Genomic DNA, 26,594 nt, shown 5'->3' with positions numbered 1-26,594 from the left:
CAAATGATCACTTTTCTTATCAGAATCCTCGAAAATATATTGCCCTAATCTGAAAAGAGGATTGAGAAACATAAATTCCCTTGAAATATCTTCCTCAGGATCACTGGCTTAAAACTTCCTAGAGTGATAACTCAGAATGACCAGAATTTACCGAGAGATTCAATTCTTACCTCTACTTTCCCTCAACACATGACATATATAATTTGTATCCATTCTTTTCGTGGTACATACCAAAATCTTTTTAAGACTATGCAGGCCAGAATTTACTAAAATCCTTATGAGGTCAATACAAGGCATAATTCAAGAAACAAAGAATCTCAAGTGCGGAACATTAAAGCAGACATTGATATTGAAACTGATGAAGAGTGGAATATCCAAATCTAGCACACCAATCAAAATGCACATCGAACTATCACCTATCCATCACTGTAACCTGCTGAAAAAATTTGCAAGTGGTAGAGGAAGACGTGGGCTAAATTTAACGACGAGGGAGTGATGTTGATGCTCTCTAAGATCATCCTCATTCCCTTAAACAGGACTGATTGACTGCTAAATTCTACCATAGGACAAGAACAAACCTATCATTTTGTTCATTGTCCCAAATATATGACCTCCTTAAGGGAGTGTTCTTCCCCTAAGAAACATATGAAAGGGACCTTAAAAAAAAAAAAAAAAAAAAACAAAACAAAACAAAAAGTAGGGAGACTTGACCTATCATCAGGATGTCTCGCCAACAGGGTTGCCTTGTGGCTCCAATGGTTCATCCAGCGGTGACTTTGAAACAAGACTCTCCTCTTCGATGAGGGAAACTCTATCATCTGTCCTATCCATATCTTCTTGTGGCTCAGAGTGTATATCTTGAGATTTCTTCACTGTTTCCGTTTGGTTTGGGCCGCCGGTTTGTAATTTGGAAGGAATCTGTGGGGTGGCAACATTCATCCCTTTGGAAAGACATATGTACTTGAAAACTATCCTCTTGTAATTACTAAGCAGGTCTTCTACATCATTTACTGTCAAATCACCAGCCTGGGCAAATAAATATGGGAACTCCTGAAAGGTTTTGCTCACCTGATCCTCCTTCAATAGCATAGTTGCCCCTTTATTCTCCAAATCAGAGAGGGATGGAATTTTTTCCATCGATGCCTGATTACTTGTATATGGTACTGACTTGGTCTTCAGTTTTGTTTCAGATGTTTTGGGCGGTGTTGCAGGAGTTCTATTAGAACTTTGATTTTTCATTTCCATCTGTCCTGCTCTTGGCATATAATCACCAGCGCTATCAGTTTGACTAGAGAGACCATCGACATCGGCAGAAAGCCCAGATAAAAGAGCTCGAGCAGATTCCATGTTGCTCGAGAACTCAGTTTCATCCATTGAAAGTGCTTTTGCATCAATGTTTGAGATGAAGGACTCTGCAGAGAGCATGTTCGTAAAAAAATAAGCTGCTTCAGCAACTAATCGAGATTGTCGTCTGTATCTTTGTATATACAACAAATTTGAGTGCAGTTGTGGCGGGCTTGCCTGCATGGGATGTATAAGAGGGCAGATTATACATGAGAATAATTTCAGCTATAAGCAGATAAAGCAGCATCCCAAAATATTTGTAACAGATTAGAATTAAATTTGAAGCCACAAGACTACTTTGCAGAACATGGTGATCATTAGAAATTCAACTTCTTTCCAAAATCTCCATCATCTCTAGGCTTCATTCACCACTAGGGTTCCACGCCCCATGTATACATTGGAAGATCAAATTTTCCTTTTGGGAAAATCAGAAAAGAATTTGGACTATCACCAATTATGTAAAAACGCCAGCATTTTTATAAACAACAGATAGAAATCCTCAAAATGGCTGGCCAACGAACTTCTATGGAACATGTTCAAAAACAAGACAATGTAATAGTGTCAACAAACATATGTGATTATTCCACATAAAAAAAAAATGATTGTTGGAATAAGCAATGTCTTATTAACAAAATATGTAGAACAACTTGCAGGTTACATATGCACCTGACGGAATCTAAACTACAGTACTGCACACACCCCACCCCCCTCCCCCCCCAAAAAAAAAAAAAAAAAGCAAAAAAAAAAAATAATAATTTGCTTGAATTGCAAGACTGCTCCTTGTGTTTCCAAATCAACACAACATTGCTATCCTCACTGTTGGGCCCAGTAAAATGTTCTCTTTAAGTAATAAATGCACTTTCCAGTTGCCTGCTTAATTTGCCACATAGGAATTCACATCCGCAAAGCCGAGATGAATCTTGTCTACTTCATCAATTTGAGCCATGGGATGAAAAGATAATACTTCAGGCTACCTCAGCATTTGATGCCTTGACAATGACTCAAGGGGAGTGAGGTGTCCGCTTAAATGTGGTGTCCATTTGTTTGGGCCAAAGTGAGAGATATGACAGTAATTTATCTTAATATTTGGAAACATCAAGTTCCACTTGTCCCTAGGCTGAAGGTTATCCATATTATCCATCTAAGTGCCTCAATGAGGCAGAAGACTGTGGGCTTATGATGGTCCAGCCTTACCAAGGCCCAAGATCCCCTTACCAACTTACCTATAAAAATCCAAGGAAAAAGTTCCATACCATCATTGTAATTAAGATTCTCTTCATTCAGAAGATTAAAGAAACTGACCAACGTTGTCTGTCAGTCTTGTTTAAAGCTCTAGCATTTCATCAGCAGAAATGTTTACCAATGACCAGCAACCCCAGTATGTTAAGGACTCTAGAATGACGATCAAAGCCAACACTTCTCCTTTCACCATCTAGAGTGTGGAGTAGAATATTACAAAACATCGGCATAGATTGTTGTCTGAATATTGCGATGCACATTGCTAAAATTAGTGAACAAGGCATCAGCGTTGCAAACCAGAAAAGTTATCTCAAACTTCAAATCTAACATCATAAATATTTTTCAGAATTTTGATATTTACCCATAAATCTGCAAATGAATGAATATAGATAGAAGAGGAATGCACTCAACAGTCCAGGATACAATGACTGTAAAGCATTCAATATGTCATGATTCCCGAAGAACAGGACAGGTATCTCAATTAGGGAAAACACATACCTTGATGGTAACATAAATTAGAACAGGGAGAAACTCATCAGCCCCTGGTGGATTCTCATTGGAAGCAATGGAAGCATTAATTAACAGGTTATTGATAACTTTGCAACAATTGAGGATGCACACTAGCTTGTCTCTTGGTGCCTTGCACATGTTGATCTTCTGTAGTTCTTTCTGAGCAAGCTGTCAAGACCAAAGTAGAAAATTAGTCAGACTAAAAGGTCCTTAGAAGATAATGTCAGTAGCTAACCCATTCAAAACCAAATCTAACAAAATGCATTATCAGTACCAAAGGAAGACTAGCCAGTATTGTCATATACTGTCAATGCAGTCCAAAAGGCTGACCGTCTAAAGTCTTAACTTAAGGAAATAAATCCAGAATTTTCTTAACGAAACTGTTTAAGAAAGTGCATGTGGACACCCACCAGCCATGATGTTTCATTCTGAAAGGTCGGTGTGATGTCCAGATTTTCTGGCCGAATGAACTGTTGAACCAGAGCCATCTTCTCAGAAAGGTCCTCATCAAGTTTAACATCATCTGGATGTGATGCAAACACACGGGAAAACAATTTCGTCATTACATACTTCTCCAATCCCTGTATAGAAAACAAGCCAGAGAAACAGGACGAAACCTGTCAGGATTCATCAACTGCCTATTGAATAATGAACTAGAATAATATCATGATCGGGAATTCTCAGCATGAGCTACTACATTTCAATTCCAAGTAGAAATATTATTTCCACCACTTCCAAGCCTCGCTGCAAAAGGCTTGAACCTTAAGCTGCATATTTGCAGCCAAAATAAATAAGGGAAAAAAGAGAGTAAAATCAACATAACCAGTTCATTTAATTCCTAATAGAGAAAATCTACTCCATTCTAAGGATAATGCATTCGCATCCACCCAAAGCAACAGGCTGTTCAAGAGAAGTTTTCCATTTTTATGAAGGTAAGCTCCCAGCTAATTCGGCAAATAGTGTTGAACTCTTCTAGAAGTCCACGGGACAAAAAGATGGGGAGGACAGATGTCACAGTTGCGGAATTCCACAAACATGTACGGTGCTTCTATTTGCCTATTATACTTCTCTCATTTCTAGAAGCATCATAAACTTCACAGACTCTACTTATCTCATCAAAGAATCATGTCCACACCATATAAATCACTTATGTGGGTCCTTTCTATCAAACCATGGGATATTATCATATCAGCTGCAAATGTATGACTTTTACAGTATCAGTTACCCTTCACCAGATATTAACCTATCAATTCTGCTGAACTGCAGCCATTTTCTACATGCTTTATCCCATTTCCCCTTCGGGGTTCTTTCCCTTTGCTCGTAGCACAATCAGAATTTGGGTGTTGGAGCAAGAAGCCACTTTTCAGGTATATCTTTATTTGTCGAATATCATCATTCATGGCGAAATTAGCCTTTGTCCCCCTACAATCTAGAATTTGCGTGGATACTCTAATGCCAATTGCACAGCCCTGAACAGCCTTCCCTTTCCACCTTAAAGACATGATCCTAGGAATCTATTTGAGATTTGGAACATGTCTATAGTAGAAACAATCTAGACCACTATAAACGATGGCAAAGTGGAGCGCTTTGTCTGTGAGGCAACTTTAATGATCTCACGTATCCATGCCTTCATGTAAAATAAGTATACAGGAAACAAAGTTAAAAAGCAATCCTCTGGGGAAAAATTGTCGTGATAGTGACTCACTTCACCAGCACTCTCCAGTTCCTCCTCTGAGCAACCCGCCCACAATGGATGTTTCCTGAATACTCCTTCCATATTGTTGAGAAATTCTTGTACAATGACACTATCCCTTTCCGGATCTGGAGCATTGTTTGTAAACGAGACAATGAAACTGCAAAAAAGAAACGCACGTATGTTAGAGGTCAACAAACCTTCGCATATTAATGTCAACCAGAAGCATACAAAACAAGGTTATCCACATATGATCTACGGTCTTCTATTTTTGCGACTCTAGGAAAAGGGGGAAAGTTCATAATCAAAGCAACACAATTCTTCATTGTCCGTGACTTGAACAGTGGACTTTGATTGAGCAAAAGTCCTGATCATGCCCTACCATCAGCACTTTTTTTTCAACAAAATTTTCGATTGCTTCCAAATTTCCAAACTTTATCACTACGAATTCGATCCTTGTCTACCCTCCAGAGCAGCTCGAACAAAAAAAAAAATTATTCACAACTCTCCGCTCTCAACATTGAGACCCCTCCAGTAGACCAATCGCATAGAGCACTCCCCTTTCGGCCTCAAATTGAAACTAGTTTTTCGTTTTCCAGAAGCACGAGAAACTGCTAAAAAACCAAGCAAAGAGCATCCGAACATCAACGCTCTACCCCCCTCGCCCACCGTTGACTCCCCGGAAACAGCCGATGGAATCGGGGCCCCCACCCGACATCGAGAGGCCGAGGAAAACTAAGGCGAATCGAAAAGAACGGACGCACGCACGAGAACCGCGCACCTCTTGATGGACTTGACGATGTCGGAGGCGGAGGGCTGGCGCATTCGCTCCAGGAAATCGTGCAGCCCCAGGATGACGTCGGCGTTCTCCATTGCCCGCCCGCCCGGCCGAACCCCCAGCGCGACGCGAGCTCCCGCTTGACCTGCGTCTCCGCGCGCCCCGACGACAGTCGCGATCGCTTTCTCCGCTCCTCTATCTACGCAGCCGCGACGCGATTGCACTCGCCAGCTTCCATCGAAGAAGAGAGAGAGAGAGAGAGAGAGAGAGAGAGAGGGAGGGGGAGACGGAGATGCAGAGGAAACTGGGAAGGAAGGAAGGAAGGTGGTGGTGGTTGTGTCGCGTGCGCTGTGCAGGCAGGACTATGGCTGAACTGAAATATAGTTTTTCTCTTTTCTTTGTTCTTCTTTTTTTTTTTAATGCTTTTGGAGCATCTTATAATGGGACGACAGAAACAGCGACACAGAAGGCAGACCGATTATACTTTTTTTTTTTTTTTTCTTTTTCAACAATTTGCGGAGTGATTTACGTAAAAGAAACCTGTCGTTCTTCATAATTTTAGTTGCTCTCTTTGGAAGACCTCAAAGGAAAGAAAAGCTAGAGAAAATATCTCCAATTTTAAAAATTTCCGTTCTCTCCTTCTCACAAAATATATTATCACTGACTTCACGCTCACGCCTCCCTTCCTTTCCTTCCCTTCCCTCCTCACCAAGAACGCAAAGTCAGAGTCGGGGCAAAATCCGATATTTATAGATTGGGATATCTCCAAAAAATATATATATATATATATATATATATATATATATAGATTGGGATATTTTTTATTTTTGGTCTTTTACAATTTTTCTGAGTTATGCAATTAGATTCTATGATTCTTAATCTGTGCAGTAATTAGAGATTGAATCTAACAAAAATCATGAATGGTAATTGGATCGGACTCAATTAAACATTCTAGATTGGGTTAGTCCAATATTTAATGTAGTCCAATAGTAATCGGACACCAAATCTAACCAAAATCATGAATGGTAATTGGATTTGACTCAATTAAATACTATGTGTTTGGCTTCTTTTAAAATTAAGATTCTTTCTTATTCCTTTTATGTTTTATACAGAGAAGGACATTTTGCCCCGCCGGTGGAGGCTCTGGGGAAGGTTAAGCAGGCTCCTTCACTTAAAAACTGCAAATACATTTCATTTGTTGAAAATGTTTTGTGGTCCTCATCTTTTGCTATTGAAGTGTTCCCATCAGGATTGGCAGCTCACTTCAGCTGCAACACAGGAAATTTCACGATTAATTATGACAAACTTCCAGTGCATGCAAACAGAGTCCAGCCGCGAAAAAAAAAAATGCAAGGAAATTCTTGATATTTCCAATTCAGCTGGAAAAAAAAAAAAAAGAGAGAGAAAAAAAACTGACACATGATGCACAGCAATTCACTTGACTTCCTTTTGAACAAAACAGAATCAGTTCCCGAAATTCTGCCAAGGGGTCAAAAAAACATGGGACCCCATTGTATAAAATCCTAAAGCCTAACTTATGCCCCACTAAAGTGTGAAAAATAAAGAAATAATTTCGTCTAAAAGTAGCTACATATCACCCCAAAATCTAAGTGGGATTGCAAAGTGTCCCCAGCCGAATTTTCCTAGTCCATGAACATGCAGCAAACAAGCACTGCGTCGACATTTTCCAACTTGATAGCAGCTGCAACCGCCTCCTTCGAACCACACGTGCACCCAAAATATGTGGAACCTGGCAAGTAAATCTCTTCTCCATGAGTTGCGTGCTCGATTAACTTGCAAAAGTGCCTCCATTACTTCAGTGCACGCCGTGTTACGATTGTTTACGCACTTTTTACCCAACATAACATCCACCACTACAACTTTACGTCAAATTAAAGCATCCCAGACAGCTGCATCCCCTTCGCCGCACCTTCTGTGGACATCTTTAATCTTCTCCACCGACTTGCAAATACCACTACAACTCCAGTCGAATGAAGCAATGCACACATTACCAGCCTGTGCCTTCCATTCACAATCTGATGCAGCAGAAGCTTTATGTTAACAAAAAAGAAATTATGAGGACCCTAAAACTTTGGCATTCCATCATGATTACATTAGCAGTGATGATATCATCTAGAGGTCATAAGTATGTGCCTTTCTGTGAGATACATAAATTTACCTGGTGGAGTCCCACAACACATGTTGCGATCATCGATGTGCTCAACTTCAAGACCGATGAACCATGCTCCAAGCGACACATCTTCATTGGCATACTTGTGCAATATGGGCCTGCAATTACAATCCAAACCAACTATTTATTTCACAATCTTCTGAAATGCCCAATCCACCACATGCACTCAGGACCTCAAGGGATCAATCTCGATCGTAATTAGATAAAATCAGATTAATTCAATACCAAGACTAAAGCTTCCAACAAATGCGATGTTCTATTCTGGTATGAAAACAGGGCGGAAAAGTCAATACAGAAATTTAATTCATAATCAAGATCCGTCATAAATTTTCAATGAAATAATGATGCGAAGAAACGGTCCTCCTGCACACACAATCCGCATTTTTCTGATTACATAAATCATCTGAATAGTGGTTAAGAAATTTAATGATAATGTCCCATGAAAGAATGATTTCTTATATTTGGGCTCTTTTGTTGAGAGGAATTAATAGACAACTTCTTAATCAATCTATCCGCACGCCGATCAAGAGGTTGAGCATATAGAAGAGTTTTACATTTACATCAATATATAAAATGGCAATATCATTTTAGTTACAAAAGAGTGAAAATCTATTAGAAAGTCTGAAAACAAGTGGTGTCTTCTGAAGATTAAAAAGGATATTGCATAAGTAGCAATCAGTCAAAACCCAGATTTAATTGCGCTCCTTACTGGTTAATTGAGATGTAGGTAGCCAGATCCCTTGAGAGGGCATAGATCTGTCCTGTTGCATGGCGGAAATACTTATTACCCTCCTCTCCAAATTTCCAGTACTCCGGTTCATGATACTTGACATTTCTATAAAACAGAAAGAAGCGTAAATAGGAAAGCAAATGCCGGCATGACACTGATACTTCTCAAGCTAAAAGATCTAAAAAGTACTTTGAAGACAGCACAGGTCCAGATTTCATGCAGCCAATATAAACCCTCGGCTTTGAACGATGGCGGGCAAGGGTTGTCGCCAGCATGCCTAGGAAGTGAGCATGCGTTAAATAGAGTTTGAACAATAATGACAGGAGTTAAGTGAAAAATGATAAGCAATGAAACGAATTGGAGTAGCTTTACCCAAATTAACGTGGACATCATCATCCACCTTGATATAAAAATCAGCATCCCACATAGCAACAGCAGTAGAAAAGAAGGTTTTTGTTTTTGCAGATAATTCATGATATCCTTCTACATGTTCCTACAGGAAGAAAGATCGTATTATAGAAGACCAAATTTACAAACACGTTATCAGAGTTCTGGCTGCAAAACTGTGGCTATCTTACCAGCCTTAGGAAGTCTTTGTGCTGAGCATCTTCTGAGTCAATTGCTCGATCTAAAATGCTATTTGATGTTGCACTGGATCCATAAAGCGATCATAGTCAGATTTAGAAATCCAATGAAGTCGTTGCTCAGTTAAATGGGAACTACATTCAGGATTGCAAATACTGCTTATTATAAGCTACTCTACATTTAATTACACAGCAACGGAACTTCCGGGAATCAGAGCTTCTGCAATGCCAAAATTACTCCAAAATGAGTACAAAGTGTAACTTAACGAATGTCAATTAAAGGTTCAAAAGGATTCTCCTATACCTTCCATTTTAAACCACAAGCCTGACATATGCATCACCTATCTATTTCACCCAATCTAGCTGGATTTTTTCCATCAAAGGTCGTGAAAACAAAAGGTAAAAAAAATAAAAACTTACTAATTTAATATCTAAAAGAAGTTGATGAGCAAATTCCCAATGTCATTCTTCAGCATATTATTTTTTTCCAATCCCATGCATAGTGGCAAGAAATAAATAAGTTATGCATAACAAACACTGTTCTCGCAGGTCCTTGCCCAGAGACCTTTCCCCTTTTTAACTCCGTAGCTTCAAATTTCCCATGCATAAACAAATTAAAATTTCTAAAACGAGCTCATTCGTCTAATAAAAGAGAGCTTTAGAAAGAGAATGATCGACCAATGCTTGTCCCTCATCAAAGAAATTTCATTTACGGCTTTTGCCAATTGTAGGCAGAACACAAGCAAGAGAGTATTTTGTGAAGGTCTTATATGCATTCATCACTGAAGAGGCAATGGATCATTACAAAAATAAAAATTTAAACTAAAAAATAAAAATAAAAAACAAGATAATCTTATCATTGTTCAGGACATTGCGTCATGGTAAGTTCAAAATAAGCACTATGGAAGACCAAAGGATGTTACTCTTAGTTTTGAAAGTTACGTTATGTTGATTATGGGGATTCAAGATATCCTGAATTACTATATTGGCACTCATGGCTTTAGTAAAGCATTTGTGAACGAAGGAACTCATTGCACAAAACTCTGCTCTTGTATTCTGTCCTGCGAAAATTGTCTAGTATTTACTCACAGCATTCCACATCGTATAACACTAAGCACTACGCTAATAGAGAGGGGAATAGCTGACCTATGTCCAATCATGAACCGCACAACAATCCCTTTCTCACGCTCCAACTGAAGAAGCTTCTCTCCTAATCAATGGCGACCACATTCGAATCATTAGATAACAAAAAACATACGAGGAGGTAACATCAGCCAACCCAACAGCAAGTTCTACAAGAATTCTAATACCTTGAGGCATCCAAGTCTCCCTGACAGCATCCCGCCGCTTCCTACTACTGAATGCCGTATTAATTCCCATGACCATGAACATTTTCTTCCTGGCCTTCTGATTGCCTGATCCATTCCCCAATTCCATCGCACTCCTAGAAGCAGCTAACTCCATCTGAAGTGACTCGATCGACTTGTCCAGAGATCTATCCAGCCTCCACAATAATTCAAAAGAAGCAAACGACTTAAGAAACAAAATCTCAAATCGAGCCTTCGACAACTAAAGCCTCGGCCATGACACTCACTGGATAGCTTCATGGGTTTTGTGCACTTGCTGCAGCACATTCTTATCATCCTCAGGCTTCTGGCACGCAAAGAGAGAAAAAAAGAAAAAAAGTAAAAATCTCGACATCAACGCCAGCTCGAGCTAAACTAGCTCCAACTCAAAATCCACACGCCCAGACACACAGTCCACCACCACCACCGAATCGTTCCAGCAGCAAAATCCCCCTCACCTTCTTCGAGTCGCAATCCTCCGACACCATCCTCAGCTCCTGCTCCCGCCGCGCCCGCGACACGAACTGGCCACTCGACTCGGGCGGAGACCACATCCTGCGACCACGATTCCCGAATCAAGAAACGCTAACACCGACCTAAACCCGATCGCACTCGAATCGAGCTCCTCGAACAACAACGTCGCAGAAAGCCACCACCGAGATCACCGATGAGATCGCGATCGGACGGACCCCGGGGAGGGGTGGGGGGGATCGAGAAAGTAGAGACGGACCTGTTGGAGATGAGGATGCCGAGGAGGAAGAAGGAGATGCAGAAGATCGGAATCCACTTGGTGGAGATTCTGTTGCCGCCGCCGCCTCGGCTCTTCATGGCGAGCGCGTTCGACGGAGAGAGAGGATGGAATTCAATTGAACTCTAGTTCAAACGAAAGATGGGAGAGGCGATGGAGTCATTTTTCCTTTTTTCGAGCCTATATATATGGAGAGCAGCAAGCGCGTGGACGGGGACCGTCAATCCGAGTTAGGCAGAACGGATTGGAAAATCGGAATATTTCTTTTTTTGTATTTTATTTCTATGATTTTCCTCCTCCTTTTTTTTTTTATTCATTTTCGTGGGGGAATAAATGGGAATATTTGTGGGTCAGCACGACCGAGCCTTTCGATTCCATTTGGTGTCGGGTCTCCCACGCCTGCGACGTGCGTTTCACGTTGTCAACCTGGACGGACACAAGTCACGCCTCCAGTCAAGGGCCAAGGCCGAGGAAAAGAACCATTAAACACTTATTTTTCCCTTTTTAACTCTAAACTTTTCAAACTCTTTTCTATATGAGATGGTGATTCCGGGTGACATACGTATTTACTCTTTGTTCCTACTTATTTTTTCGCATTTATCTAATATTTCAGATTTTGATGGAAAGTGAAAAGAGTATTTTATACTTAAACTGATTTGAAATAAACAAACCCGAAGATAATCATGATAAGTACTCATAAGATAATAATCATCCGTAATTTCGGATAAGGACGCATTTCTATTATTATCATGCTATTATTTCTTTTTGTAAAGTTTTTATGATTCATGCATTCCGCAATTTGATTGTTCGTGTTTACATATACATTTTTTTTCGAATTTCAATATCGATCAAAAGTGTTCTAAATTTTTGTGTCGCACGAAAGAAAAAGACACGAAAGTAACACGTACTTGAGATTTAGTTGTCTACCTGTATATTCTCACTAAATGTCTTGCCACATAAAAGAAAAGGGCGCTAAAATAACACGTACTCAAAAATTAGTTATCTATACTTAGATTTTCATCATTAAGTGTTCATGCACATTTTGATCATCCGCCACGAAAAGCGACGCAGCCCACGTAACTCATGCGAACGTCATACCGATTAAGAGCACTGCTTTCATAAGAGTCCGAAATTTCCTCGTCAAAGTTAGAAGTTTGGCGTGGCCGAAAAAGGAAAAAGTAGGACTCTCGGAATATTCTCTAAACCTATTTCCGATCGAAACCTCGACGGTTTCTCAAATTCAAGTCGGGGTATATTCGTCTTCTTGCGCATGAAACGTTGACGAAAAGAAAAGCCCAGCTCGATGGCGTGATAAAAACGTTCAATATATCGCAGGAGATGATTTCGGCAGATTCGAGGAAACTAACTTTATAAGAATGCGTGCATGGAACATGCTGTTTTGACAATTCTTTCGCCTGATAGGACGGCCAATTCGAACAAAGTTCGGTATCTTATTGAATTCCGAAATCAATTCACTTAGCGGTCCACCTCGTGGCCCCACTTTAGTCCCCGGGATTGACCTCACGGTGGGAACTCGGGGTCGCGATTTCTGCTTCATCAGTTGTATGAACACGCATAGCTAGAGTAGCCTTAGCCTTAGGCATCGATCCACACTCGTGATGTCACTGATTGATCAATCGACCCGTCCTTAGCGACTTTGGCGCTGGACGTACAGTAGCTCGCTCACGAGGTCAACAATGTTCTTGTATTCGCATCGTGCAGTATTTAGCGATGGTGTGATTAATCCAATCTCCGCCAAACCTGTGCATGGGGCTGGGGTGAGCGCGCGGCCCTGCGAAGGATTAGTGTGTTAGTGAAAACGTAGGTCGACCTCGTTCATGGTGTGAAAGGGATCATTCTAGTTGATGACTTACAAATTTGTTGGCCCACGGTTAGTTCACAAGCTGACCAAAGGGGTTTGGGTTTGCAGAATGTCCAAATTGAATTCCTAACAACTTGGTTAGACTCCATTCGAGCCTAACAATCTGAAAATGAGCTCAAAAGGCAATATTCGAGAGTAGATCTCCAATTTAATTATGAGGGGCATGCACCGTGTCCTGATCAATTTGGAAACCACCTTGAGCCGGCCTAGTAAATTCGATTTGAAGCGGATTTCAAGAAGAACCAAGCTAGTTCTCGGATCTAAAACCTTAAAACCCCTCATCATATAATTTTATTTTCAATTCTTACCTACCTTTTTAAAATTAAAAATAGTAAGATGCAAACAGGAGTAGTAAATCTTGTAACCTCTAGTTTGAAATATGAGCATAAGACCATTCAATCGAGAAGACTTTGTTATTGAATATAAAGAAATAATATATAATATGAATTATATGATTGTGACAAAATGAATCTACTTCTTGAGCGAAATTGAGGACCACATCTCAATTTTGTGAATATCAGTTGAGTTCTAGACAGTTGCCAACTGACACCCGCAGCTTGCTCATCCGTTCTTCATCATAATAAATTATGCTTTTAATATTCCAATATGTGGACGTTTGTCCCACGCTAAGTAGGTCTAGTTTAAGTTGGTTAAAGAAAATTTCTTTTCCAATCCACTTTAATTTCCCTCAAACTACTTCCATAAATTTCATGCTAATACTAACTTATTTTCACAAGTACATACTATGACATTCAGAAATTTCTACATCAATTTATAATGTTTAGGAAATTAATACAATAATTATCATAAGTGGGAATTCTAGTTGGATTATTGACGTTGTAGTAGAGGAATGTGTGAATTATATATTTGTGTTTGTAATTTTTAGAAAATGATTCATTTATGATTAAATTAATATATATACATACGTATATGCTCTTAAGTCGATTACTTAGAGTGGTGGCGAAAGTGTATTGCTACATTAATTGTTAATGGAGACTATGTTCCGAGATTATCATCGAGTAAGTGACTATTTGGATTTTTATTAAGTTGAATTCTCTTGGTGTATGATTACTTTCGTTGAACGTCTTAATGAATTCAAAATATTGTTATGTATTATCAGTACTGGGAACGGACATTGATTTCCTCGCTTACCTACTATGTACTTGTTGTCTTGAAAATTTATCAAAATATCAACTTTGCAATGATACAATTAAGTCATTTGTCATTCTTTAATTTATACGAATCTCTCTTATTCTCCACCCAGTAATTTTAACAACAAGTGATTCTTTAAAATACATTTACCTTGGTTATGTAATTCTATTTCGAAATATTTCAACTTTTCTCTCACTTTTCACTTTCTAATATTTAGAGTAAAATCGAAAGTCTCATACTCATGTTATTAAGGTTTCTTTATCAATTTTTCGAGTGTTGACAAGGTAAGTGAAATCCTAAGACTAAATTTGTTTGATCTACTTAATGCTATTGACTTGGTTGGTATATGTCCATTGACTTAGTTTGAATGTTATTGAAATCAAACTTTGATAAATAGCATGTTGAGTTATTTTGTTTATTTGAGTTGGATCTATAATATTGTCATGCACTTTACCAAAAAAAAAATAATATTGTCATGCGTAGAAAGTGTTTGATCGACCTTACAAAAGGATGTTTGTATTAAACGTGAAATTTTGACTAGAATTTCACAAGAATGACTAAGTGCTGACTAACTCGTTCCTTTTACTGATTTTAGTCATTTAAGCGATTTTTAATCAAATTCCTAGTAATTGATAGTCATCAATTTTTAACTAGTTATCAATCTTTAACCAAATTGTCGATTTTGTGACATTTTCACCGAGTCTAGTTATTATGTTGATTTTGACGACTTCACTGATTTTAAGCGTCTCACTAATTTTTAGGTCAAATTGATTTCTTAACCACTTCATCAATGTTCACAAATTGACAAATTTTCAAGAGGTTGATTTTCAAATGTCGTTCTCAAAGTTGTTGATTTCTAAATCAAGTTGCATGCTCTGAAGTTGTCAATTCCTAAATGCCCATTACGTTATCGATTTTTTAGTTGACTTGCTAATCACGAACCAAGTCGTCGATTGTTAAGTTGTGGTTCGGTTTCATTGATTTTATAACTTGACTTTCCGATAAATAATAGTAACCTTTGATTAAGTTATCACTAGTTATATGAGAAATAAAAATAGGTAAGTTTGTCATAACCACAACATACGCACACAATTATTGAAATGACAAGATAATTGTATTTCATAAATGATTTCAATGAAATGATATCATGTACTAGATGTCGATTCTTAGAAATGGATGTTGATTTTGTTGTTGATACATGGGAGACCACCTTGAGCTAACCCGGTTGGTTCAATATGAAGTTTGATTTCAAGAAGAATTAAGTTAGTTCTCGGGTCTGAAACTTTAAAATCTCTCTTCATATAATTTTGTTTCCAGTTCTTATATACTTTATTAAAATTAAGAATAGTAGGTTGCAAACGGGAGTAGTAAATCCTATGACCTCCAGTTAGAAATATGCGAATAAGACCACTTAGGCACTGTTTGGTAACCATCTAAACAGTGCCTGATTTTGATTTTTTGTTCCCATAATCAATTTGGGACGAGAATCGCATTTGGTAAAAATTTTGTTCTCGAGAACGGGTTTTGGACAATAATTGAGAATAAAAAAAAAATGTGATTCTCCATCTAAGAATCACAAAAAGAATCAAAACAATGAAAGTCTCATTCTTCCCTTTCGTTATCCCGCGACAACCGTCCACCACCGCCCACCGCCATCCGCTGCCACCCGCCGCCGTTGTCCACCGTCCACTGGTCCGGCGAGCTCGCTGGAGGCTCGCCAGGCCAGGGCAAGGTCCAGTGAGCTCGCTGGTGGCCAGGCGAGCTTTGCCGGTAGCTGGGGGAGGCTCGCCTAGTTGCCGGTGAGGCTCGGCCGATGAGGGCCGGCCCTCATCTAGCCGATCGCGGTCCGGCGACCGGCCACATGAAGAAGAAGAAGAATAGGAGAAAAAGGAAAAAGTTATTTAAAAATTAAAAGAAATTGATTTGGAACAGAATTAATGAGTACGGTATCAAACGCAATTCTATTCAGAATAAAAAAATTTGAACAGATTACCAAACGCGTTTTTACTTGGAATCAGTTCCCGGAACTGAATAAAAAATAAATCATTTCTGGTCGAATAAGTTCCCGGAAACAGAATCGTTATCAAATGCATCATTAGTCAACAAGACTTTATCATTGAATATAAATAAATAATATGTAATATGAATTATATGATTGTGACAAAATAAATCCACTTCTCAAGCAAAATTGAGGACCACATCTCCATTTTGTGAACATTAGTTTGAGTTCTAGGCAAGTTCCTACTGAAACTTATGGCTTGCTAATCCATTATCTGTCATAATAAATGAGGCTTCTAATGCTCCAATATCTGGACTTTTGTCCCACTCTAAGTAAGTATAATTTAAGTTGGTTAAAGGAAATTTATTTTCCAATCCTCTTTAATTTCCTTCAAACTATTTACATATATTTCATGTTAATACTAACTTATTTTCATCAGTACGTATTATGACATTCAAAAATTTCTACGTCAATTGATAATGTTTAGGAAATTAACACAATAAACATCATAAGTGAGAATTGTCGCGACCCGATCTCGCCGCCCCTCGAAATGTCCAAGGAGGGGCAATGTCAGGTTTAAGGGTACTTGATCTCAAGATCGCGAGCTCTCCCAAGCTCATATCCCACGTGACAGCGGATTTATTTATACGATCTAGGTATTTAACAACCTAAAAAATATACAGGAGTCGCCACTAGCCTCATTTTGAGGGTCGGCTAGAAACCCAATCGAGGGTCGGGAGTGTTCCCTCGATTCCTACGTAATCAGATATCTAGGTTCGGGGACTTAGGTTACGCTAATATTGCTATTAGCGCCCTTTCGGTACCTAAATAGTATATTGTATTTTTCTTAACATGTCCATGCATTTCTTTTTATATTTTCAGGATCGTCAATTCTATAATAAATTATCATGCGTGATGGATTCCTTTCATTCTATTCTATTTCTAAAAAAAAGAAAGGAAAACAATCAATAAAATTGAAAGTGCAAGACATTAAGTAAACAATTAAGAAAAGCAGTTAAACCTAATCATGCAATTCTAAAAATATAAAAGAGAAAACAATTGGGAAAGAATGGAAATCTGCAACTCGTTGGGTTTTATACAATGCATGGAACCCGAGACATATGTCGGGAAAACAAATAGTACATGACAACGGTCGGAATGGACATCGACCTCCATCACCTTCACGCCTTTTCTATCTTCAGGGTCCTAATCTAAACCTAATCTAAGAAACAAGGATCCCTTGCCTCAACTTATATGACTAAGACAACGCATAGAAATGATTATTATAACGAATAGACATAGGCATCAGACATGAACATGAATCTAGCAAATTCAAGTCACAAACAGGACAAAATCCAATGCATGTTTAAAGGTTCGTAAGACCACCTAGACAATGTACAAAAATGTGAAACTTGCACATGATATAAGGTTGAATGCGAAAAAGGTTTGGGTAAACATTTAGCCCTAAATCAGAATGCAAAGAAGTCACACAAGTCATTAACATTGCAAAGTGACTTGGAACTAAGAATGTCATGCTTGACAAATTTCAATTGCAATTAGCCAAATGGGTGCATGATATTCACATCAAACAAGATTCAAATATGATATGCCATGCATTAATGCGAAACTTGTAACACGTGTTTCAAATGTCAAGCAGACAATGAAGCACAAGTTTCATGCAGACAACTTCATCAAGAAATCATCATAGAAATCATAGCACGAATGAAAATCAGTCTAATCTATCCTCTGAATTTCCAGAATCAAACATTGATATGGTAACATTCATTAGGCAGGGCAAACGATAGTCAAATTGCACATATAATATGTCTATGGAAAACTTGAGAAGTCTATTACAAATCTCTAGAAGACATTAAGTCATATCATCATCTACCAGCTCGTTCCAGTTAAAACAAAAAATTGCAGTAGGTCAAAACAGCAAATCAACCTAAAAACTACTGCAGAATTGACAGACTTTGTCGGTATTTTTCGATGACCGAATGATGTCCGTTCAAGGCGTGCAACATATCAAATCAAAGCTCAAATGATGTAGGCCATGCGTCTTTCCGAAGTCTGAAATGCCCTTTATGAATATCTACAACACATCGAAGGCAATTGGGCACATCTATTAGCTCATTCAAGTCAAACAACAATCAGGTCACAGACAAGACAGTCCACACTACGGACGATTTAATGAGCATTTTCCTAATCAAATCAACTTCAAAAATTCTCAAAAAATTATGTGTTGTAGCCAAGGACATTTCAAGCAACTTTTCATAAGACACCGATCTACGAATTCAAGTAAAAAATTCAGTAGAAAATCGGAAAACAGTCAAGGTCGAACAATGCATAACAGTAAACTACAATATATCAGTTTTCCAGAATCATCTTCTAACTTTCGAAGAAGATGTAAACTACAATATATCAGTTTTCCAGAATCATCTTCTAACTTTCGAAGAAGATTTCAGATAGCTAATGATATCGGATCAGGACGTGCTATAGCTCGTTAGAAAGCTAATCAAATCATTTTCGACTTTCATGAAGACATCGAGCACCAAAAAGCACATATACTAACTCAATTCTGGGCAGACGCACAAAGAGGTCTGTCAGGAATCCGAGGTTGCAGAACAATTGTCATCCAAGTTCAAAAATCATAGAACCAAAAGATCCAACTGTAATCAACTCTAGATCAATCAAGTATTGATTCTAATCAGATTCGCAATGCATCCTGGCCCCGAACCTTCATTGTCGAGAATGCTTTTCGACACGAGAAGCTCTCGCCTCATCGGATGCTATTAAAAGGAGTTTCAACGCACTTACCTCAATTGAATCGGCGAAGAACATGCCTTCGAAGATCTCTTCATTTAGCAATGATGAAGCTGCTATTTAACACACACAAAAAATCGAAATCAGCGGAGAGTCGAATTTTATTTTGTTCTGTAATCAAAACAGAAAAAAAGGAAATTGAGCGCTTAGCTCTGATTTTGCTTCGAGGACCACGGAACGTGAATAACGCCAAGTCCGATTCTGGTATAAGAGCTGTTCAGCACCAATCTTCAACCTCTGTGATTTATGACTTTTGCAGATCATGATCGCTCTTCTCTAATACTTTTTCTAGATCGACACTCGGAGGTGAACATCAGTGTGTCATTGCCGCTGGACTTTGTTTGTTTGACGTCGATCTCCGATCTTTGATTTATGAGACTCATCAACGGACGTCTCGGCTTTAAACTTGATGATCGCAACCGCTTCTTCATAGTTGTAATCTACGAGCATTTTCTCAGCTTCATCGTCAACAAAATCAACGAAATCGAATCAACAAAATCTGTTGAAAGGAAATTGATCAAGATCAAAGTACTATCTGAGAATAAACTATCACGATAGCCTAAGATCGCTAAGAAAATCAACTAATCGATCGCATCAAAGTCAAAACTAGAGGATAGGAAAGAAGACTTAGCTTCGGTCTTGCTGCGTGATCAAGTAATGGAGAGTTTGAAGAGATGAATCTTCATCCGATCGAGCTTGATTATGTGCAAGCATGCGTCTACTTTATTCCAGATGTCAAGCTGCTTCGACGATGACTCCATGAAGATGAAAACGAGTCTGTGTGTGTTCGTGAAGATCCATGAATGAGAGAGAATGAGTGGAATCCTCTCTTTTGCTTTCCACAATGGAAGAAAACCCTCGCCTTCGACGAGAGCTCCCGAGAGAAAAGACGGAGAACGAGGAAAAGCAGTGCAAAAGAGAGCCATCGACCCCCGAGAGGGAGAGAGAGAGAAAACGGTTATAGAGAGAGAGTGGATCCTCGTCCAATGGCCTCCCGGTGTGTGAGAAAATCCGAATGTGAAGAGAGAGAGAAAACTATCCCTCGTGAATGTCCCCCCTTTTATTTCTTTTATTGTTTCCTTTACCTTTTTTTCTTGTTTTCTTTTCATTTTATTCATTTTTTTATATATTTTTAGGCTCTTTATTCTTTTTCTCTTTTTTTTTTTTTAATTCATTCTTCTTTCTTTTTCTTTATTTCTCTCTTTTTTATTTCTTTTTTTATTTCTATTTTTTATCTTTTCATTTCAAACAATTTTTTTTATTTTTGCAAATTATTTGTTTAAAATGTCGACAAAAAATTTCAGGTGTCAACAAGAATTCTAGTAAGATTATTAACGTTGTAGTAGAGGAATGTGTGAATTATATCTTAGTGTCCGTAGTTTTTAGAAAGTGATTCATTAGGGTTAAATTATATACATATATATATATATAATATACTCTTAGATCCATTACTTAGAGTGGTGACGAAAGTGTATTGCCACATTAATTGTTAACGGAGACTATGTTCCGACATTATCATCGAGTGAGCGATGATTTGGATTTTTATTGAGTTGAAATCTCCTGGTGTATGGTTACTTTCGCTGAACTTCTTAGTGAATATGAAATATTGCTAAGTATTGCCAGTATTTAGAATGGACATTGATTTCCTCACTTACCTACTGATAAATTTGTTGTCTTGGAAATTTATCAAAATATCTATTTTGTAATGATACAATTGATTTCCTCACTTACCTTACTTATAGCCTTGATTATTTGTTATTATCTTTTGGTAACTAATTAAGTAGCATTTAAAATACATTTCCCTTGGTTATGTAATTTCATTCCAAAATATCTCAAGTTTTCAACTCTTCTCTCAATTTTCACTTTCTAATATTTAGAGTAAAATCGAAAGTCTCATATTCGTGTTATTAAGGTTTCTTTCTCATTTTTTCAAGTGTTGATAAGGTAAGTGAAACCCTAATACTAAATTAGTTTAATCTACTTAGTGCTATTGACTTGGTCGGTTGATGTTTGTTGATTTAGTTTGAATGTTATTGAGATCAAACTTTGATAAATAGCATGTTGAATTATTTTGTTTATTTGAGTTGGATCTATAATATTGTCATGCATAGAAAGTGTTTGATCGACCTCACAAAATGCTTGCTTTTATATTATGTGAGGAAGTGTAGACGTGAAATTTGGAATAGAATTTCACAAGATTGGCTAAGTGCTAACTAATTCATTCATTTTACCAATTCTAATCATTTGAGCAATTTTTAATCAAATTCCTAGTTATTGATAGTCATCAATTTCCAACTAGTTACCAATCTTTAATCAAATTGTCGATTTTGTGACATTTTCACTGAGTCTAATTATTTTATTGATTTTGACGAGTTCACTGACTTTAAGTGTCTCGGTGATTTTTAGGCCAAATCGATCTCTTAATCACTTCATCGATGTTCATAAATTGACAAATTTTTGAGAGGTTGATTTTCAAATGTCGTTCTCAGAGTTGTTGATTTTTGAATCAAGTCGCATGCTCTGAAGTTGTCAATTTTTTAGCTAACTTGCTGATCATGAACTAAGTCGTCGATTGTTAAGTTGTGGTTCTGTTTTATTGATTTTATGACTTGACTGATAAATAATACTAACCTTTTATTAAGTTTTTTTTTTTTTTTTTTTTTTTGGTAAAAGGTAAGAAACCTTTTATTAAGTTTATCACTAGTTACATGAGAAATAAAAAAGAGGTAAGTTTATCATAATCATAACCAGCACACGCAATCATTGAAATGGCAAGATAATTGTATTTCAAAAATGATTTCAATATAAAGATGTTGTGTACCAAATATCGATTCTTGTTGATTTTGTTATTGATACAAGGGAGACCACCTTGATCCGGCCTGGTTAGTCCGTTTCCAAGCTAGTTTCAAGAAGAACCAAGCTGCTTCTCGAGTCTGAAACCTAAAAACCCATTATCATATAATTTTGTTTCTTGTTCTTATGTACCTTATTAAAATTAAGAATAGTAAGTTGCAAATAGAAGTAGTAAATCCCGTAACCTCCAGTTGGAAATATGCGCATAAGACCTCTCAGTCAACAAGACTTTGTCATCGAATATAAAGAAATAATATGTAATTTGAATTATATGATTGTGACAAAACGAATCCACTTCTCGAGCGAAATTGAGGACCCGATTTTGATTTTATGAACATTAGTTTGAGTTCTAAGCAATTGCCTACTCCATTCTCTATCATAATAAATGAGGCTTTTAATGCTCCAATATCTGGAGGTTTGTCCCATGCTAAGCAAGTCATGTTAATAATAATTTATTTTCACAGGTATGTACTATGGCATTTATAAATTTCTACGTTAATTAATAATGTTTAGGAAATTAATACGATAAATATCACAAGTGGGAATTCTAGTTTGATTATTAACGTTGTAGTAGAGGAATGTGTGAATTATATAGTTAGTGTGTGTAGTTTTTAGAAAGCGATTCATTTAGGGTTAAATTAATATATATATATATATATATGCTTTAGGTCAATTACTTAGAGTGGTGACAAAAGTCTTTTGCAGCATTAATTGTTAATATAGACTATGTTCCGAGATTATCATCGAGTAAGCGACGTTTTGGATTTTTATTGAGTTGAATTCTCTTGGTGTATGGTTACTTTCGTTGAATGTCATAATGAATTCAAAATATTGTTATGTATTATCAGCATTTGGCACGGACATTAATTTCCTCGCTTACCTACGTACTTGTTTCTTAGAAATTTATCAAAATATCAACTTTGCAATGATACAATTAAGTCACTTGTCATTCTTTAATTTATACGAATTTCTCTTATTCTCCACCTAGTAATTTTAACAACAAGTCATCCTTACTTATAGCTTTGATTATTTGTTCTTGTCTTTTGGTAACTATTAAGTAGCCTTTGAAATAAATTTCCTTTGGTTATGTAATTTCATTCCGAAATATTTCAAGTTTTCAACTCTTCTCTCACTTTTCACTTTCTAATATTTAAAGTAAAATCGAAAGTCTCATACTCATGTTATTAAGGTTTCTTTCTCAATTTTTCGAGTGTTGACAAAGTAAGTGAAACCCTAAGACTAAATTAGTTTCATCTACTTAGTACTATTGACTTGGTTGGTTGATGTATGTTAACTTAGTTTGAATGTTATTGCGATCAAACTTTGATAAATAGCATGTTCAGTTATTTTGTTTATATGAGTTTGATCTATAATATTGTCATGCATAGAAAATGCTTGATTGATCTCACAAAAGGCTTGCTTGTATACTATGTGAGGAAGTGTAAACGTGAAATTTGGACTAGTAATTGATAGTCATCAATTTCTAACTAGTTATCAATCTTTAACTAAACTGTCGATTTTGTGACCATTTCACCGAATCTAGTTATTATATTGTTTTTGCAACTTCACTGACTTTAAGCGGTTCACTGATTTTTAAGCCAAATCGATCTGTTAAACACTTCATCGATGTTCACAAATTGGCAAATTTTCGAGAGGTTGATTTTCAAATGCCGTTCTCAAAGTTGTCGATTTTCTGAATCAAGGTGCATGCTCTGAAGTTGCCGATTCCTAAAGGCCCATTAAGTTGTCGATATTTTAGTTGACTTGCCGACCATGAACCAAGTTGTTAATTGTTAAGTTGTGGTTCGGTTTTATTGATTTTATAACTTGATTTTCCAATAAATAATACTAACATTTGATTAAGTTATCAGTGGCTATATGAAAAAGAAAAGGAGCTAAGTTTGTCATAATAACTTACGCATGCAATCATTGAAATTGCAAGGTAATTGCATTCAAAAAAGATTTCAATGAAAATATTGTGTATTAGATGTCGATTCTTGGAAGTGGATGTTAATTTTGTTGTTGATACAAGTGAGATCATAATGTTATCATGCACATTCCTATTATATGATTACATATGGAAAGTATTATTTTATATTGCCATCACCTATATATTAGTGGATAGGCGATGATGTCCCGTGTGTCATGATACCTCGAAGTTGAGACATTTGGGTATGTGGGAATGCCCTAAGAGTGTTTGGGATGAAATGAAATGCCAATAACAAATATGATACATGTATATATGCATATATAAATATATTGTCCTCCCGCATCGAAGTGAATAATCTTACACAACATTATTCATTGGTTTTCATTGGCATATTATGATCGGAAAAGTAGTACATTTATTCGTTCAATTGCCTCTTATGGCCATTTTGTGCTTGCCTTGATTCAACGTGATATAATGGATATTAAATTAAGTAGAAAGATGATCTCCTACCTTAGATGATACAAATTATCGTACTTTAAGAAGATATTTTTAAAGTTGTTCATTCTTGCGAAATATATGCATTCAAATTTATAAGTTTTCAGCATTTTATCTTTTCAGTGTATCGAACAAGCCCCGCGGCTTGTCAGTGTTGTCACTAATAATTCATCACTTCTCTATGGGGAAAAAAAAAGGGTCAAGAATCTAAGAGTGGGCCTTAAATCATCGCGGCCTTCGCGCGCGAGGCAGCAAGATGACGTGCTCCAGTATGCCGAAAGGCTGGCCATGTGACCATCTGGGCTGGACTCGAGGGGACAAAAGAGAGAACGGAAAAGACCCCAAATTACCTTTCCCCCTTTCTCCGCACGACTTTTAAATTTAATTATTCGATGGTAAATTGTTTTTTTTTTCCCCACTATGGCCTGGACGCAGACAGCGAAATCTACTTAGTGCATACGATAAACTTCCAATTTTCACCAAAATAGAGAAAATAATAACAAATATAAAGTGTCGCACTCATAATAACCATTCTCGTAATTTCATGGATGATGACTTATTCAATTCACGCGTGAAAAAATTGTACATAGAACAAGACAATTTTACGTGTAATTTTAATAACCGATCGAATTGAAAGCTCAAATAATGATGGTGTATCTTATTAATTCAAACGAGCGAATAATGTCGAGGTGTGATAAAAGAAAAACGTAATAACCAGTGATGTTTCTTCTATGACGTGTTATTCCCCTCTTCCGAAAACGTCAGTGCCTTGCACTTTTCAATCAAAGATAGCGATAAGCTTCTTAGATTCCGTTTCCTCAGCATATACTTTTGGACCCTTTCCTCCTCTGAATATCTCCATCACTTCACAATCCCAATAATTGCGAAATTACGTGGCACCGAGATTTTTTTTTATTTTTAATGCCCCTCTTTGTTGATTGACGAGTCCTCAAAAGTCCAAACTGAAATAATTGCAAGTGCAAATTGAAAAAAGAAAAGTTGATTAGCCATTTCATGTAATGACGCCACAGGTTCTATTGTAATTTTTTTTAAAAAAAAGCAATATTGTTGAGAAAAATATAAAATTGATATATAACTAGGAATATCCTGAAAAATTCAAAATTGATAAACTTGTAATGTAGTTATCTCAAATTATTTTTTTTACCATAAAAATTCCAAACCCGATATATCCGTGACAAATTTACTCCGAGTGACCATAAAAAAACTCTAAACTGGTACATTTATGACAAATTTACTATAAACTAATTTATTCGATTGCAAAAAATCATAAATTGGTAAATTTATAACAAATATACCATCCGTTAAATTGGATTAAAATCACAAAAAAATCACAAAAATTGTAAACTGTGACAAATGGAGCGTAAAATAAAGTATATCATATGCCATTTAACTTAATAATTTAACAATAAAATTTAACGAAAACTAACTGCGAGTAAATTTGTTAACAAGTGTACCAGTTTTTGGTAAATTTGTCAAATGTATATCAATTTTGGATTTTTTATGGTAAAAAAAATAATTTTAGATAAATTTGTCACAAGTGTACCGGTTTGGAATTTTTTAGGGTATTAACCCATATAACTATTACCTAAAAGGAATCAAAATGCATTATTGATGAATTAATTGATTGTTCTTCCAACACATCAAACATCGCCTGGTCTTTAGACGTGTTGCATCGAAAAAACTTTCTATGTTACTTAATTAACAAGATTAAAATCACTGTAAGAGAAATAATTTATAGTGAATAATGTCCAAATTGGCTATTGATTATAATAACTTTTTATTCATTATGTCATTAGAGGACATTTCATGAGCTTGGATTCACTTGTATAAAAAGGATTTTGCAATAGTCGAAAAATTATTTTTTTACCACAAAGGCTATTCCAATTAAAGCTAGAAAGTCACAAAAATACCATATCAAGTACCTAATTGGCCCTTGACTTAAAAGAAAAAGGGTAACTAGTTGGCCAGGGGAAAAAAAGTTGAAATATATAATAATTATTAATTAATATTTGAAACCTTTTACAGCAGGATAATCGTAATTTTCGTGGGACCAGCTCAAACCATATCTACAACATAATGAAATTCCGAGAAAATCCCCGAACGAAAAGGAGGAATACCCGTACGGAGGAGGGTATAATCGTAAATCAGGCCGGCGGCAGTGGCATATACTCGTTTGCAAAATAGAATTAGGAACTAGAAAGTCGGTCGGATTATATTTATTTTGATTTTTTGAATTTTATTTTATTTTATTTTTTTATTGTGGGGGGATGAGTTTG

General features: G+C 36.8%; 2 protein-coding genes across 5 annotated transcripts; both read right to left on the bottom strand.

The window, feature by feature from the left end:
- Positions 1–317: 317 nt before the first annotated feature.
- Positions 318–5,932, bottom strand: LOC104450461 (vacuolar protein sorting-associated protein 9A). The gene is made up of 5 exons (XM_010065029.3): positions 5,568–5,932; positions 4,799–4,946; positions 3,504–3,674; positions 3,082–3,261; positions 318–1,521 (listed from the first exon to the last, which is right to left on the bottom strand). The coding sequence occupies exons 1-5, from the start codon at positions 5,657–5,659 to the stop codon at positions 718–720; spliced, it is 1,395 nt and encodes a 464-aa protein (XP_010063331.1). The 5' UTR covers positions 5,660–5,932; the 3' UTR covers positions 318–717.
- Positions 5,933–6,970: 1,038 nt separating this feature from the next.
- On the bottom strand, positions 6,971–11,332 carry LOC104450460 (beta-1,3-galactosyltransferase 7). 4 transcript variants are annotated; one of them, XM_010065024.3, is made up of 11 exons: positions 11,146–11,332; positions 10,874–10,970; positions 10,664–10,722; positions 10,380–10,573; positions 10,216–10,279; positions 9,064–9,136; positions 8,858–8,978; positions 8,675–8,762; positions 8,465–8,590; positions 7,744–7,853; positions 6,971–7,600 (listed from the first exon to the last, which is right to left on the bottom strand). In XM_010065024.3, exons 1-11 carry the CDS (start codon positions 11,241–11,243, stop codon positions 7,452–7,454), a joined length of 1,179 nt encoding a protein of 392 aa, XP_010063326.2. In that variant the 5' UTR covers positions 11,244–11,332; the 3' UTR covers positions 6,971–7,451. The 4 variants fall into 4 exon arrangements, with proteins under 4 accessions (XP_010063326.2, XP_010063328.2, XP_010063327.2 ...); XM_010065026.3 differs by having other exon boundaries at positions 10,380–10,564; XM_010065025.3 differs by having other exon boundaries at positions 10,664–10,719.
- Between the last annotated feature and the right edge of the window lie 15,262 nt (positions 11,333–26,594).

The sequence above is a fragment of the Eucalyptus grandis genome, chromosome 6, assembly GCF_016545825.1.
Source record: "Eucalyptus grandis isolate ANBG69807.140 chromosome 6, ASM1654582v1, whole genome shotgun sequence".
NCBI lineage: Eukaryota > Viridiplantae > Streptophyta > Magnoliopsida > Myrtales > Myrtaceae > Eucalyptus > Eucalyptus grandis.
This window is presented reverse-complemented; position numbering and strand designations above follow the sequence as displayed.